At 43.1% G+C, this 17,469-nt stretch overlaps 2 protein-coding genes across 3 annotated transcripts; one reads left to right on the top strand and one right to left on the bottom strand.

The window, feature by feature from the left end:
- Positions 1–6,169: 6,169 nt before the first annotated feature.
- tdo2a (tryptophan 2,3-dioxygenase a) lies at positions 6,170–11,232 on the top strand. 2 transcript variants are annotated; one of them, XM_048971083.1, is made up of 13 exons: positions 6,170–6,212; positions 6,313–6,421; positions 6,630–6,729; positions 6,836–6,926; positions 7,114–7,184; positions 7,363–7,490; positions 8,095–8,281; positions 8,941–9,048; positions 9,147–9,258; positions 9,515–9,572; positions 9,664–9,743; positions 9,875–9,965; positions 10,396–11,232. In XM_048971083.1, the coding sequence occupies exons 1-13, from the start codon at positions 6,185–6,187 to the stop codon at positions 10,547–10,549; spliced, it is 1,317 nt and encodes a 438-aa protein (XP_048827040.1). In that variant the 5' UTR covers positions 6,170–6,184; the 3' UTR covers positions 10,550–11,232. The 2 variants fall into 2 exon arrangements, with proteins under 2 accessions (XP_048827040.1, XP_048827039.1); XM_048971082.1 differs by lacking the exon at positions 6,170–6,212 and having other exon boundaries at positions 6,298–6,421.
- A 144-nt stretch (positions 11,233–11,376) lies between these two features.
- On the bottom strand, positions 11,377–16,793 carry ctso (cathepsin O). Its single transcript, XM_048971085.1, has 8 exons — positions 16,494–16,793; positions 16,055–16,163; positions 15,525–15,664; positions 14,997–15,164; positions 14,461–14,582; positions 13,468–13,631; positions 12,587–12,679; positions 11,377–11,915 (listed from the first exon to the last, which is right to left on the bottom strand). The coding sequence occupies exons 1-8, from the start codon at positions 16,704–16,706 to the stop codon at positions 11,881–11,883; spliced, it is 1,044 nt and encodes a 347-aa protein (XP_048827042.1). The 5' UTR covers positions 16,707–16,793; the 3' UTR covers positions 11,377–11,880.
- Between the last annotated feature and the right edge of the window lie 676 nt (positions 16,794–17,469).

The raw sequence follows: 17,469 nt of genomic DNA, 5'->3' as shown, positions 1-17,469 counted from the left end.
ACATATCGCACCGGCATTCCACTTGTGGTAGGTGTTACACTTTCACACGTTCAGTTAAAAAAACACGTATATAATCATCTTGGCTGGATTGGTTTGTTTTGGTTTGTTTTGATTTCTTGCCTAAAATAATACATAGCAGAGTCATTGACTCTGGGAACAAAATGTACTATGTGTGTTACCTGGAAAGCAGCGATAAGCAGACGCTTCCGTGGGTCGTGTTTGTAGAAGTGTAATGACCCAGTGTCTCCATATCTGGTGTGAGCTCAGTCAGCGTTGTGATAATTGTCGTCATATTTAGTATGTTGGGGCTGTAGCAGAGTATGAGAAATACTGTACTGAAATATGCAAAATGACTTCCTTTATTCAGGGCTGCCAGCTCTCTTATATCTGGTGTCAAGGTACCACCTGACCCTGTCCGTCGTGTCTCCTCCCCGTTTGGCCAGCAGGTGTCGCTGGCCATCCCAGCCTGCTGCATAGCTCAATGGGCTGAATGTGCAGCTCCTGCTAGTTGTGGGTTTGAGGCTGGTTTGGAACCAGCTTCACCTGTTTTTTTTTTATTATTGATTTGTGTACTAACTTATTTGTTATTTTGCTTCCCTGTATGGTTTTCCCTGCTTGTGTCCAGTTTGATTTTGGTTTTGTCTAGTTTAGTCAGCCCTTTATGCTGTTCCTCCTAGTTTGTAGTTTTGGTTTCTTAAGGTTTCAGGCTCGCTTAATTGTAATCTGCCTCACCAGTTCCTTGTTGTCCCAAGTCCTTTTTGATTTGTTCATTTCATTATGCTTTGCACCTGTTCCTTGTTTGCCCCGGTGTTTCTATATATTTAAGTGGCTGCCTGTACTCAGGTCCTTGGTCAGTCATTGTGTCATGTTGCTGTCTGGTTGTTGTTTTGGAGCCTGAGCCTGAGCCTGAGCCTGAGCCTGAGCCTGAGCCTGAGCCTGAGCCTGAGCCGAGTTGAATTATATGGTCAGTTCTTGTTTTCCCTGTTTGTTTTTTCATTTTGACCCCTGATGGTCCTTTTATTTTGTATTTTCCCCTTGTATTCTGTTTGTTAAGCCCCTTATGTTGTCTTGGAGCCGGAAATGGGTCGTCACCTTCGGCCATCCTGCACCGTAGCACTTGGCGAGACACTCGCGCTTTCAGACTCTCTTGGTCACGGAAGAAATGTTATGGTAAATTTTGTATTCTTCCGTTATGAACCTATAACTAGCTGCATGATAAGTGTTGGGGTAGTTTGCAAGCCCAACAGACTATTTTCAGGGTAATATATTTACATGCAAGAAAAGATTTTTCAGTTCAAGATGTAAAATTCTTCTCCAGCCAGCTGACCAACCCTGCTTCACTGCAGAGTTAGTCAGTAACCGTGTTAGATTCAGGATGATATTGTGGATCTGGCCCTGCATGATATGCAGCATGATGTATTTAAATAATAAACTGGTGTATTATTTACATAAAATACATAAATTCTGAGAAGGTGTTTATTAGATATTAAACATAAGTCATTGTCTAGTGCTTGGAGCAAGTTATTTGCTACTGTAGATTAACGTGAGCACTTTTAAATATGGTTTATGGTTTGCAGTTCTTTTGAACTTGAATAGTTAAATAAACATCAATTTGTTTGCTACATAAAGTTTACTTAGTTTTCTAAAACTAGTTGAACAACTTTTAAATGAGTGAAATGCGTATTTTTTTTTAATCCTGTTTCATTACCGCTGTCTTGCGTTTGAACCATAGACTGAAGTCTGATTAGTTGCAATCAAAATGCTAATTTGTTGTTTGTTTGCTCTGTTCATGAGAAGCAGAAATTCAAAGTAAATGGATCTTCTAATCATCCAGTGATATCTCTAACATCGCTATGGTTCCTGTCTCTTCTGTAAGCCTCCTCAGGGTCAGCTCATCTCTTCTAAGCGGTAAACAAACAGTCGCAGACAAAAAAAATCAAATCTCCTTTATTTCTGGCTTATCTCAGTATCAAGGGGAAGAAACCCTTTGTTGTGTCACACTTTGGAATTCTCTGGTTGCTCTAACATTTATTCAGATATGTGGAAACAAACAAAAATGATCACATGGAATCACACCAATTATTTCCGGGTACAAACATCATTTGTTTCCTCCGAAGAAAATTGCACTAATCCTTGTAGATGATGACCTGGGGCCTGTACTACGACGCAGGGTTCCTGGCTTATCGGGGTAACTTGTTGGCTTTAAGGTAGTCTGGGCAAAATGTAAGTGAATGAAGTCAATTTAAACTGCGGTACTTTAAATGTGATAAATTCGCCCGATCGGCCAGTAACTCCGTTTCGTCGTACAGGCCACCGGGCTGCGGGGTTTGTATACACAGGCAGTGCAGGTATCGGGATGCACGTGATCATGTGACAAGAACGACCTTTAGCTTGTTATGAAACGCAAGCTAACAGGCTAACAAATTTCCATTAATCTCACAAGGCAAATTTATTTAAACAGCCGAAAAACCAGTTGTGCAAGACTGTCAGTAGAATTCAAGCAGGCAAACATGACCTTTGGGCAACGAATGAACCCTAGTTGAAAGGATAGATGTGTATGGATGTGACAGATGAAGGCAGTCTCACTTAATTGTAATCATGGGACCACAAAGGGTTAAAATAATTTGGATCTGTGGTGAGTATGTGTTATGGCAATGAGACCTTTTTACTAGTCCATCCATCCATCCATCCATCTATCTTCTACTTAAATGTAGGGTTATGTAGACCTCCTTTAATTCTGTTTTTGCATTACATTTTAATATCTGAAAAATACATGTGTGTGCTGGGGAGAGATTTAAATCCACGTAAAGAAATCATGTGAAATTTGAGCCACCAGGTGTCAAGTTGTCATTTGAATTTCCTGTAGTAAAGTTTGGAGGAAAGATTTTAGCAGGTAAAGGTCGCTGTAAACTGACATGCTCTTTGTGTTTCTATGCAGCCGTTTTCAGGTGATTCATAGAGAAGTTTACTAATTAACTGAACTTTAAATATTTACTCTTTTTACCGCTGGCCAACTCAGTCTGAAGAGCTTAGACTGAGTTATTTATTTTCAAATTATGAAATGATCCCTTTTTGCAATAATGGCGCGGTTAAAATTTGGCTGCAATTTAAGCATTAGCGAGTAAACTGGACTTTTTTTTGACCGTAGCTGTGTTGTTACCATTTCACTCATCAATTCACTCATCAATGTTTTTGGGCTACCACTTCTGCATTATAGGTTAGCATTCGGGTTAGCATTATCCTTGGCGTTATCATTATTATTCGTGTTTGGCATTAGCACACAGACAGCACTGCAGAGATAGCAGCCTGAAGTTTGGCGCGGAGTTTACGTTTCTGAGATTGTTTATGTGTACACTGCGTCAGATGTGAGGTGAGGCTTGGAGGGGAGTGTCCTGTCTGGTAGGTGCGGCATGCAGCCCAATCTCCTGGCATTTGGTTGGACTGCTGGCTTACGGATGGACCCAAGAGATTCCCAGACAGCTTGTATTGAATTGAACTGAATTCCTTTATTGTCATTGTACAGTACAATGAGATTCAGTGTGAAATTCTTTCATTTAGTACTCTTCCTATAAAATGATAAATTTATATGGTGAAACGTGAAAAATATACAATATGAAAACATAAGTACAGTGTGAATATATAGTGCCCTGTCCTGGATATGACATTAAACTGCATCTGGCCCTGCAAGTGGTCTTCCAACTTGCTGGAAAAAAATAGGGGTTGGTGGCAGGATTGACGCTCCAACTGCCACAAAAAATACAGCTGCGATAAAGTGGACAGAACTCTTGTCTGGTCTCCCTGGGAGCAGCTCAAGAAGGCTGAACATATGATGAAGGGGATGGAGAAACTTTGGAAGATACGAGACCACTGGAGAGCGAGTGGGGTCAGGCCTGCTGGGGATCGGGACTGGTGTGGTGCTGAAGCGGCCAGGTTCTAATCTGAGGCGGCCCGTCCAGGCAGGAGTGTGGAACGTCTTGTCTCTCCAGCATGGTGACCATCTTCCTCTGCAGTCAGAAGAGCTTCATAAACTTCAAGTTTCAGAGGCAGCACTCTTTGGGGTCTTTTGACTAGGGAGGGGCCAGATCATTGTTGGTGGGCACACCTACTATTTGCCTGGTCGCTCGGGGAGTAGCTGTTGCTGTGGCGGATCAGCTCCTCGCAATGGTGTCCCATGTCACTCCTTTCAACATTCTGTGAGCAAGTGACACACCATCTATGGTCTAGCTTACATGGGCATTATGCATATCCAAATCTGTTCCTCAGAGAGTCGCAGTCAGGGCGGGGGATGGAATGGTCCTTAGATGACACTGCAGTTGAAGACCCACTGGGCTGGCTACTTCGTGCAGCTGATGTTCAAAGCTGATCCTCCAGCTAGGATGTTGGACATCTCTGGTCCACAGTTCTTGAGGCTGATCCTTTGATTAGCTGTAACACACCCAGTCTCACCGACATTGCACAGGTGATGATCAAGCTAGATGCTGGGAAGGCTGCAGCGATCTGTGGTATGTGGGGTGAACATCTCCAGGCTGGTGGTAAGGCTGTCCTCCTGGCATCGCAAGCATCATCCCAACTGACTGGAAAACAGGACTTTTTGTTCCTATCTGGAAAGGGAAAGATGATCACCTGGATTGTGGCAACTACAGAGGGATAACACAGCTCTCTGTCCCGGGAAAGTTCCTTGCTAGGGTCATCCTCAGCAGGATTTGTGATCACCTACCAGTGACTGGAGCAGTCTGGTCTTACGCCTAGAAAGTCTATCATCAACTGCATCCTGGCACTGATGGTTCTCATCAAGCACAAACGTGAATATCAGTAGAATTTCTTTGCAGTCTTTGTTCATATAAACCTTCATTCCAGTTTTCATATAACCTTCAACTCAGTTGACCGAGCTGCTATGTGGGACATCGTGAAAGTTTGTAAGATCTTCTCGAAGTTGCTAGACATCATGGCTGGCCTGTACACTGGTACTGTGAGTGCAGAGCGGAGGCAGAACCTCTGCATTTTTTTTCAGTTGATTCTGGAGTTCATCAGGGATGTCTTCTTGTTCCTACTCTGTTCAGTGCTTGCATGGACTGGGTGTTGAGCAGGGTCATGGGGTCCAGTGGCTGTAGGACAACCGTTGGTGAATAAAGATTCACTGTTATCGACTTTGTCCGTGATGCAGTGATCTTTGTTGAGTCAATGGAGGCTCTCAAGAGACTGAGCGAGGAGTCCGAGTGTCTGGGCTTGACCTTTCCTGACGTGACATATACCGTACATAGAGTGCAAAAGGTTTAGAAAATGACTCAGGTTGTGCAATGTTACAGTTGTAGTGCAAAGTTTACAGTGAGGTAACTGTGAGTACAAACAGCTTTACTGGCAGAACATGATGGGCTGATTAAGTGTCTTTATAGCTCTTGGAATGAAACTGTCTCTGAGCCTCGAGGTCCATGCATGAAAGACTCTGTAGTGTTTTCCAGATGGGAGAAGTTCAGAAAGACTGTGGGATGGCTGAGTGGGACCCATGCAGATGTTGGTGGCTTTCCTGATGCAGCATGTGCTGTAAACATCCTTCAGGGCTGGAAGCTGCACCCCGATAATCCTCTGCGCTCACAACACGACGCGCTGTAGAGCTTCCCCATCAGCTGCCGTATGCACGCATATACAGTAAGTTAAAATACTCTCCGTGGTCAGGAAGAACTTTCATTTTCTGTGCCCAGCTGGCTCATGTGTTCAGTGTCCAATGTTTAGCTCCCAGAGACGTGGCTGTGAGCGACTGCGCCCGTGCAGCTCTGCATATGTCACGTTTCAGGGTGACTGATGATGAAGAACTTGCATCCTGAGCATGATCCACAGCAGATGAGAACCCCGCACAAACGAAAGGCATAGCGATCAGACAGCTTCGTGTAGTGTCGTGTAGTGTGAACTACCATGAAGGCCAGCTAGCATTTCTCCTCATTCAAGCAAGGTTAAGGTAATGGAGGGCAGATCAGCAACGTACCCCTGACCAGTAGTGCTTTGGGAAAGGGTTTGGGCTGTCTAGCTCATTTATATACAGACGAATAAGAAAAATCTTAGGCATACAAAAAACAGTTGAAAAATATATCTTTGGAATAGAAAATTAAATACATTTATTTATTTATGATGTCACGTGTTTGTCCTTCACAGACATGCTCTTCCCTCTGATAAGAAAGGCAAAGGCCAGATGATCCCAAAAAGCAACAGAAATCCGTGTATGTCTCTCCTGTTTGAGTTACCTTTGGTGGGCAGAGCCAACAAATAGACCAATGATTGGATGAGGCAAATGCTTAAATAATCAATGTCTCCTCAAAGCTGGGTTACATTCGGAAGCAGAGAGAAAGAAAAACAAAACTGGTCTCCTTCTGCCGGATAGCATTTCAGTAATCATGAGTGGATGCCCTTATTTTGGAGGCAAACATATGTATGTATATTTTTAATTACATTTCTCATTGGTCATACTTTGTGAGGCTTGCCTCCTCTGTATAAATAGCACATTTGTCTGATTTGCTTTTTCTTTACTTAAATGTGCATCATGCATGTAATTGTTCCAGTGTCACCATCTCAGTCAGTTTCATTCGACTCGATGACTGCCTGGTTATACTCTAAATGATGTCTCCCATGAACCCTAGATCATCGCAGAAATCGAACCTAAAAGAGGAGGATGACGAATCACAAAAGGGTGTCAACAAAGCCAGCAAGGGTGGCGTCGTGTATGGGGACTACTTGCAAGTAAAGTGTGGCTCCCCTCAATTACCTGGTCTCAGTGTGTCCTTTACTGACCAGTATAGACTGGCAGGAGGAAAAGAGATGGAAATAACTCTTGTTTGATTTGCAGCTGAATAAAATAATGTCGGCACAAATCCTGCAGAGTGAACTCGGCGGGAACAAGATCCACGACGAGCATCTCTTCATTGTCACCCACCAAGGTGGAGCACCGCGAACTTACCATCTGCTCTGCACACTTAAATTAGTGAATTCTCATTACTAAAACAGTGTTTTCCCTCAGCCAGTCTTTTATATATAAAAAAAAAGTGTGTTGTATGCAGTTTGCAAGTACACCGTCAGAAAATATTTAAGGCTGTGTGTTGAGTGGTTTCATATATTTTTTTTCAGCTTATGAACTCTGGTTCAAACAGATTCTTTGGGAACTTGACTCAGTCAGAGACATTTTCATTAGCGGTCATGTGAGTACTGCAGAGCTTTTAAATTCTCGCTGTTTACCATACTAGTTAAATTGTGGGTTTTCCGTACTGTGACTTAATGTTCAAAGACGGAAAGTTCCAATATTTGAAATGAACTTAAACTTCACAGGCTACAAAGTTATGCATAAAAAAACGTTGCCCTTAAATATCGTGTTTACAGGTCAGAGATGAAAGGAATATGCTGAAGGTGGTGACTCGGATGAACAGGATAGTGATGATTTTCAGATTGCTGGTGGATCAGTTTGCAGTACTGGAGACAATGACAGCTTTGGACTTTTTCGATTTCCGGTAAGCAGGAGGTCTCTGTCGTCAAAGAATATATAAATATCTACAACGTTTAAGTACGACATCAAAAAAGAACAGTTTAAAAAGATCGTATGAATAGCATTTTGAAGGTTTTTAGGTTGTGTCGCGTACAGTGATCTACCTGTTTACAGTCCAGCTGTGGCTGGTTGTGTGCATCTATACACTCATGGAAACACCTAGTGAATGCCAGAGTGTGATGAGAACGCTTTGCTGAGTTGCTGAAATAAAGAGATTTTCCTTTACCTCATCAAACTGAGAGGTCCGACTTTTATTCTAAGTATTATATTCTAAATTTTTCTACCACACTAGCATTTTTGGTGTTATGCTTTAAACATTCCTACACAAATATTGGCGACAATGTTTATTATGTTTATTACAAATATCATACACTGGACGATTATTCCAGTTACTCCAGTTACTTATTTAAAGTTCTGCAGTCTCTCAAAATCGGAAGTGTTCCCACAGTTTTGCACACTGGCGTACAGTGGATGTGCAGTGGATGTGCCAGTGTACTGGGTTATGAGCTGCTGCTTCCCCTTAATTCCATAGTGTTTCATAACTTGGCTGTTTCGTTCTTTGCTTCCAGAGAGTACCTGTCACCTGCCTCTGGTTTCCAGAGCCTCCAGTTCAGACTTCTGGAAAACAAGATAGGCGTCCCAGACAGCCAGAGGGTGCCCTACAACCGGAATCACTACAGGGACCATTTCCGGGGCAAGGAGAGCGAGATGCTGCTCCGCTCTGAGCAGGAGCCCACACTGCTGCTGCTAGTGGAGGTGTTGTCAGCATCCCACACCCAGTGGGTCACACTGTATTAGAGGGAGCACAAATAAATTAGTACCCCAGTTACTACTCAAGTACAATCATGAAATGATATACTTCCTGCATGAAACACTTGAACTGTTAGCATTGAGTAATGATACACTAACATAGGATCAGTATATAACTAACAGTAAGTTGCTGGTTAATTAATTCATTAAGTAAGCATGTACTACTACATTATTTGTGCCCCCTACGGTGGAGTTACCATTTGTGGCCAACCTTAGGAACCCCAGATGAACACCTAATTTTACTGGTGGTGAACACTCCTATTAGCAGGGCATCACAAAGCCTGTTTCCATTGGGGCACCAATCGGTAGATAATTTCAGGAGCAAACCGAAGCCTGAGAATTTTAATTTTATATGTGCTAATAAAATGTTTAATGTCCTAGACCATTTCAATTTAAATGTATGGATAATGACGTGTCACGATTCAGTTAGCATGTATGCTAGGATAGACAGTCTAATACATCTGGAACGAAGCAGAAATAACACATTTTATTCCACCAAAGGTCAATATTTTTAGTTCAGTCGGGGGACTTTAACTTCGAACAAGCTCCGCTTTTATATTGCAGTACTTTGACAACAGGTTCTCTGGATGATTTCGTTTGCTCAGAAATGGCTGGAGAGAACCCCTGGCCTTGAAGACGATGGGTTCAACTTCTGGGGCAAACTGCAGAAAAATATCGAAGAAGGACTGAGACTGCAGCAGGAGAAAATTGAGGTATAGAGCCTTTAGGGTGAAAAGCTTGCATTGTGCGTTTTTAGCTGCTTTCCCGACCGGCGGGGTTATGTGGCCATAATGTACACATTCTTTTACAGCAAAAACCGGATTCGGAGGAAACAAAGGAGCAGATGGCTGAACATCAAAAGCAGGTGGAGATCTTCAGGGCGTTGTTTGACCAAAGGCGGCATGAGCACCTTTTAAGCAAAGGTCAGCGACTTCATAGCCCTTTCCTTATTGCATACCACCAAAATGGACAATGATGACTATCCACATAATCCTGGTCAAGCCTTTCACTAATGCATTTTTCATGGTTTGGTTAGTAGTGTATTGTTAGGGTGCAGACAGACAGACAACAAATTATTAGTTATTTAATTTACTTTGTAATTGCTTTACTGCAGTACCGCAGTCATTGACAAACAGCGCCGATCAATCCCATAATCCTTTCCTTCCGTATTTGCATCAGGTGAACGAAGGCTGTCCTACAAGGCATTGCAGGGAGCGCTGATGATCTACTTTTACAGGTAGGAGTTTGCTGTCCACCGCTGGCCCTTAGCGTATGCAGTTTTATTTCTCCATTTCCTTACTCTGTGCTTTCCGTCCGCAATACTGTAGGGAGGAGCCACGTTTCCAAGTCCCGTTCCAGCTTTTGACCTACCTGATGGACATCGACACTCTCATGACGAAGTGGAGATGTGAGTACCTGCCCACGATGGCGGCAAGCTGTGTGTTATCTTCTCTTTTCTGGCCTTGTGTATTATCGGGCTGCAGCAAACATTTGCGGTTTCTTCAGTTCTCACTTGTTTTTTTTTTTGGTATATTTTAGACAACCACGTCTGCACAGTGCACAGGATGATTGGCAGCAAGGCCGGCACCGGAGGGTCATCGGGGTATCACTACTTACGCTCCACCATCAGGTACGTCTCCTGAAATTAAATGACACATAGTGTTTCTGACCTGCATTCAAATTAAAATCTGGGTGTTTCATATTTAACACTCTTTCAAGACGAATAGCTGTATACAGTCTGACCTAGAAAATAACAGCTGCAACAAGTAGGGATGGACAAAATGATGCTTTTTGAACCGTTTGCTGTATTTTCTGACCCCAATAGATGATGCTCTTGGTTTGCTTTTGGGCATGCTTAGTGTCCTTTCTTGAACAGAGAGCACCATCTAGTGGCGTCAGAAAATATAGCGAATGGTTCACGAAGCATCATTTTGTCCATCAGTAGTCTCAGGATACTTATGATTATTTGAGGTATTTTTAATTATATTCATCAATTAGAGGAAAAACTGGAGGAGTTGGTGAGTGGACCTCAGTTGACCATTTCCCTTCTGTTGTCAAAGTGACCGCTACAAGGTATTCGTGGACCTTTTCAACTTGGCCACTTTCTTGGTGCCGCGGGAATGGGTGCCGAAGCTGAACCCAACAGTGCACACCTTTCTGTACACAGCGGAGTGCTGTGACAGCTCCTACTGCAGCAGCGAGGACTCCGACTAGGAGGTGGAAACACGCCCAAGCCAGAGCCTGTGTACATACCGTCAACTAGTGATGGACAAAATGACATTCCATGAACCATTTGCTGTATTTCCTGATCCCACTTGATGGTGCTCTTGGTTTGCTTTGGGGCATGCACCTTTTTTGGACAGAGAGCACCATCTAGTGGGGTAAAAAAATACAGCAAATGGTTCATGAAGTGTCATTTTGCCCATCACTACTGCCAATACAGCCAGAAAAGCAGCCTCTGACACTGTAATTAATGTATATATAATCAGTCAGTACTTAAATACATAATTATCATGTTTATTTGGAAATTACAGTCCTGGCTATTCAGAACAGGTATTAAACTGTAAAATAATATTGTAGGAAAATATTTCAAAACTACTGTTGATTACTTTAAAACAACACACACTTTTTTCGTGGTAGAATGCACATTTTAATGTTTTCCCCTTGTGTTTCATCTAATATTTTATGATATTATTGAAGTTCATAAAAATAGCTTTAGAAGATTGTTTGCGGTATGATTGCTGCCCTTGTGTTTGTGCATGATTAATCAGTTCCACAAAATCTGTAGGAAATATGACATCTTGAATGCCTGCGCATATAGTCTGAATGTGGAGTTTGTGGGACGGGAAACCTATTGAATTACTGTGATTGGTACAAATAAATGAAAATATACTTCATATGGGTTCCCCAGTCCTATTAGAAGTTTGGCACTGTCAAGTACTATAAACCATGAAATGTAACCAGATTGCCGCTTCCATTCAGTTAGCTGTGTAACGGAGAAGTTAATGGACACATTTTCAATCTCATTCATTTCAAATGAATTGTATAACAAAAGGAGTTTATTTTTATTGAGACGTTCGTGAAGCAATTAAACTGTACAAAAATATTTCAGAATAAAAATGTATCATTTTGTAAGACAAGAAAATGTAATTATTTAAATATAATTAACTTGCATTTCTACTCAGCATCTGAAATATGTACGGTAAATTTCATTTTGAAACATAACCAGTGAATAACAGCCTTGGCGACCCGTGTGTCTTTGAAATGCTTTTGTCATCCACTACATAGAACATATTGTTCTAGCCATAAAGGGAGTTTAAAATTACTATATTTACCAGTGTTGTGACTGTCAGTGCAGAAAGTCACTGTGTGTCTCAGGGCAAAAACGGACAGCAGGAACAACATTTGTGGTAGATGGTGAAGTGCAGGGAGCGATGTCATGTAGCCTTAGCTGTCCACAGGTCACACTCCTATCTATGAAGCGCTACGATTACAAGGCACTATGAAACTATGAGAATACCACATTTTCTGAGTATGCAGGATAATCACACAAAAACAGCAGCCACTGCATCGGCGACACCTAGAGGAGGGAGGAAACAGTGCAATTAAACTGGGAAGACCACAACCATGGTAGCCAGCAGAAGACTGGAGTATTCCACAAAGCAGGGCTTTTTGCTTAGGGGATAACGTGTCAAATTTAAGGTAGTCTGGGTTAAATGGATATTATCTCTGTTCACTTCCATTTCGCCCAAACTACCTTAAATCCCACAAGTTATCCAGCTAAGTAAGAAATCCTGCTTTGTGGAACACCCCCCAAGTGTAAAATGTTCCTTTATTTCAGTGGTTCTCAAACTCGGTCCTCAGGACCCACCGCCCTGCTTGTTTTCCAGCTCTCCCTGCCCCACACACTGCTGATTACCTGCATCAGGTGTGTTCAGCCAATCAGAAGCTGAAAGACAGCTGGGACTTGTGTGTGGGGCAGAGATAGCAGGAAAACAAGCAGGGCAGTGGGGCCCGAGGACCGAGTTTCAGAACCGCTGCTTTATTTAAATCTGTTTTCACTTTGCTTGCAAGGCATCAGTCACGTGCAGCTGGTAAAACATGAAAAAAAAACCCCGGAAGTGTTTATAAACAGAACGGCACCCCTGACAATGACATCAGAGAGGGGTGGCACCAGACGGCAGTGCCCGAGAGCAATGCCAGTGCCAGGTGACCCTCCGCTCTCGTAACGGTTCCCTCGGCCAAACTCACCACATACGTTGCCTCCCATCTTGATATAAACGTAACCCTGGTTTCCCCATGATGTTCCCCAAGAGTTACGCACAATCCAGTAGGGAACCTCACCTGGGAGAAGGACATGACAGCATTGGGATCTGCATGGGAGACAGTAGGCTTCTCTCCCGGGCGGTGAAAGGTCAGAGAGCCCAGCCAGTCACTCATCGGTTACAGCTACACCAAACCCAGCCGCACATACACATTTGTGAGTCATATCAATGTGTATTTATTTATTTACAAACACAAACGTCATTTTATGCAAATATAACTTTGCGATATAATTTAATTTTATTGCATTTAATTTGTTAAACTGCATTTTCATGTGACTGGTAGGGGGTGCAATTAAACCTGAGGTAAAACTGCCTATGGCAGGGCTGCCCAACCCTACTCCTGCAGATCTAGCATCTACTGCTACCATCAGCGTAACTGCAGCGCTAATTTAACACACCTGGCATAGATAATCGGGCCCTTCAGTAGCATCTCAGCATTAGAATCGGCCATGTTGAAGCCAAGCTGCCTATAATACTGAGATGCTAATGAAAGGCCTAATTATCTGTATCAGGTGTGTTGAATTAGGGGAATGAAGGCTGCACTTAAGGGCGACAGAGCTCCACATCCACGGGGAACTGCATTACATTGGAGAGTCAGGGTTACGCGGAGACAAATCTGAATGCATCTACCTGTCCTCTACAGCCTGTTCCCCAAAGCATTTAAGTTCCTGAACCAATCATCCGTTCCCTCGGCTGTGGTAATCTGATCTGCACTTTGATTGCTGAACTAGTCAGAGATCTGCTGAACTAGTCAGTGATCTACAGAACTGCAAAGGCCAAGCACACGGGGATGGGGTCTGCTTTCACCTGTGGCATCATATCCGGTGATGAGGACGGCATGGTTGGCCCGCTGGCTGGGGCAGTGGTGCTGGATTATGCCCCCAAGGTAGTCTTGCCAGCTGACAGCATCCACTGTTACAGCTAGGGGACCCCACTCCAGCAGCTTCTGCATCATCACCTCCTCGTTTCCACTGTGGGCAAACAAACCGGCACAACAGCGCCATCTTCCTGTTAATTTGGGAAAAGCAGCTAGCCAAAATGTGTGACAGTAAATGAGATTGGTACAACAGAAAGCAACATATAGGGGAGAAGCATGCAGGCGATTGAAATAAGGTCCAGCATAAATGCTGTATACGTTCAGTTAGGGCTGAACAATTAATTGTAAAAACAAACACAATCTATATTCACGCCTCTAAGTGATCCTATTCCTGAATTACAACGGTTCATTCTGCATTGTATTACATCGGCTGGATCAAAACAAGAACTCCTACTTTTCCCCAGAGAGTCTCAAGGGTGCTTTTCCACTGCATCAGGTACCTTATTTTTGGTACTTCAAGAAACCATCCGCAACCGCTTTCAAGATGGCGGTTGTATTGCGTTTCAGACGCAGGCTAACTGGTAATGCAATCGACAAAGAAAGCGTTCGAAGTTCCACCCCAAAGTACCGCAGTGCCAAAAAGTACCCCTCTAGCACTTTGGTACTGGAACCTTTGCTATGGCTGTACTGGTCACCCGAACTGAATTGCCAACTCATTGTTTCCTCTCTGTTGTCAGAAGCTGACATGCTGGTCCTGGATCAGTCATACGTTTGGCACAGTCGTGTTTTGTTGTGTTTCCTTCTGCAGTTTAATGAGTGCGATGATTATTTAAATTTCAGGAAAAAAATGTTACAGAGAATCATAATCTCAATTCTAAGCAAAATGTCGTGATTCACATTTTTTTTCAGAATTGTGCAGCGCTAGGCTCAGTACAGCCCAATTTACCTAATTACATAAAAATACTGAGAATGACTGTTTTTACCTGAAGTCATAAGCTGCAAAGTCCTTAACAGAAACTCCAAATTCTGACAGAGGGAAAATGCGACAGACTCCTGTTTCAGCTTTAAACGGGTACTCGGCTTGACGGACTAATTTCTCCTGTGTCTGGAAGACCAGAAAACATAACACACATGAAGTACATATCTCTTCCCTCGCATTACAATGCACACTGTTATTCACTTTTACATAAATGTTCAACACAAACATACACAATTCCGTGCTTGAGAAACTCAAAATGTTTTTGAGAAGGACATTAAGTGCTTCAAAAATCAATCTCAACATGGGTGATAAAATGATGCTTCATGAACCATTTGCTGTATTTTCTGACCCCATTAGATGGTGGTCTTTGTTTGCTATGGTGCATGCATCTTTTTTGAACAGAGAGCACCATATAGTAGCGTCATTCTGTCCATGACTAGTGAAAAGGGTAGGCTATTGTTACAGAACACAAACTATATGAAATAAACGTCCAAAACATGTGTCATGTACAGATTTAGGTCTAATGAATGTGATTGTGACCTGTTTCAGCCAGCTGAGGGTCCTGACAGTGGAGCCACCATTGCAGCCCTGGTTTTTATATGAGCAATCGATGACCTGCTGCACACTCAGCTGCCGGAGAGGGTGGCCCTGCAGCGCGTAGACAGACTCGATGATCCCGACCACGCTGAACGCCCAGCAGCCTCCACACTGCAGGGAGAGGTGCAAGGTAACAGCTGGCTAAAACTGGCAGATCTGGGGGGGGGGTCACCAGTGCATCGTCGCAACTGCAAAGTTTCAGCTGAAAACCAAACAGAGCTGCAGTCTCTGACAAACCAGCTAATGTACAGAGCGAAAAGCTGGGAAATTCAGTGTGTCAGGAGATTCCTTTCCAGTGAACCAAGACACTCTCTGTGACAAGAATCTGTGGGCCTTCCCAGCATGGCTCGGCAGTAACAGTGCAAAACCTGTGTTTATGTCACACAAGAGTGAGATCTGTCCTTGTGTTATACGGGTACCTAACTATACGGCCATTTAGCGTGTTGTGAGATATTTAAAAAGTGTCCCTACTGATTCTTGGTTTTCAACTGGAGTGACAACATTCTTCTCTCTCCAGTCAAATTTCGTAGGCAGTTTGGCTGAGGCGCCTCTTGCGGTCTCTGATGCTGGGTACTCCGGCACCTTCTCCGGGAAAGTGGTCAGGTATCGGTCTGAAATGGCAAACATTCAATGCTTTACATATTCTGCCTTGAAAAGGTGAAACACTGCAAGTGAATATCCATCCATCCATCCATCCATCCATTTTCCAAACCACTTATCCTACTGGGTCACCGGGCATATAATTATTATTTTTTTTAAATCAAAATCGAGTTATTACTGAAATCAGGTCACCTAGCTCTGTTTTATCTCGAGCCAAAATATCTCAGTTCAACTAAGCCACGGAGTGTGAAAATTAGATTAACTTCATTTTCACAGTTTCACTGTCAGCGTGTATTTTTGCATTTCTAGGGATAGTATTTTAATCATACGCAGAGTTCATTTTCTCTTTATAATTACTACAAGGTTGATCCACTGCAGTTAAGTGAAGAGGGCGCATTTACCTCTGAATTCCTCTGGCGATAAAACCGAAAACTGGTTTATTCCGTATTTTGCAGAGGAGCTGTCTGAGGCATTGTGATTGTTCAGAGATGCACACCGTAGGAGGCTTTTCTAGAAAAAAAAAACGAAAATGAACAGACAATCAACAAACGGAGTCGGCAAGTTACAGCAATAACTTCATACGAAGCTTGTAGCTGAAGAAGTTTCATTTTCATTTTTGTACTGCACGTGATTGTTTACCTTTTGACGTCATCACACAATAAAGAAAACCGATATAAAATTATATAAATATATTTATATAACAGTCGTCTCTGTTTCTTACTATTAATCACTCTTTTACAACTAATCAAAGAAAGCGCGATTAAATTAAGTCGCACATTTTGCAGTGTCAGCGCGACATAAAAAGCATTGATCTGACCTGTCCGGATCGAGGTGACATACCTCCACGTTAATAATCCTGCGATAATATTCATCAGTACCGGGCTTATAGCTCCAGCTGAACAGCTTTTTAAAAAGGTTGAATTCGTTGATTGCTTCCGAAACAACAGAACTGCTACCGCTGAATACAACGTCCTCTTTTGAGGCGAAGACGGTGCCCCTCAACAAGGTGAGGGCGATTAATGTCAGGAGACACACCAGCCCCCGCCCCGCCATCGGATCCGAACCCAAACGAACCGGAGCGACACGGACCGGGCGACCATCGACTACAGAACTATTGTTTATGTGACGCGAGTGTACGCGCATGCGCCGACTGGCTTTGTTGAATTCTGTCAGTAACCAGCTTGCAGACGACGCAACCGTGCAGGGGGTACATAAATATTTCAATCAAAAGTAGTAAATCACATATAGAAAATCATTTGAGTTCAAAGACATAAAGAAATAGTTTTGAGGGCCGTAGCATTAACAATAAATTAACAGGAAACCCGCGTGATGACGCAATACGGCAGGGGAGATCAAAAACATTCAGAATGCCCCTGCTAGTAACTGCAGGCTTATTGTATTTTGCATCCATCCATCCATCCATCCATCCATCCATCCATCCATCCATCCATTTTTCAAACCGCTTATCCTACTGGGTCGCGGGGGGTCCGGGGGCAGGGAACAACCCAGGATGGGGGGCCAGCCCATCGCAGGGCACACTCACACACCATTCACTCACACATGCACACCTACGGGCAATTTAACAACTCCAATTAGCCTCAGCATGTTTTTTTTTTGGACTGTGGGGGGAAACCGGAGTACCCGGAGGAAACGTCCAGGAATATTATTTTTAAAATACTGTCACAGACACGACACATGCAGTATAAAACTTACTGCGTATTCTGAATTAATTCCGGGTTTTACTTACAAACTTATTTTAATATTACATAGGCCTGCACTCTACAGTATTGGCAGTTAAGTGGGGTTTGGAGTCAGC

This window comes from Brienomyrus brachyistius, chromosome 12, assembly GCF_023856365.1.
Source record: "Brienomyrus brachyistius isolate T26 chromosome 12, BBRACH_0.4, whole genome shotgun sequence".
NCBI classification, from domain to species: Eukaryota; Metazoa; Chordata; class Actinopteri; order Osteoglossiformes; family Mormyridae; genus Brienomyrus; species Brienomyrus brachyistius.
The sequence above is the reverse complement of the archived record's forward strand: the minus strand, read 5'-3'. Positions and strand labels throughout refer to the sequence as shown.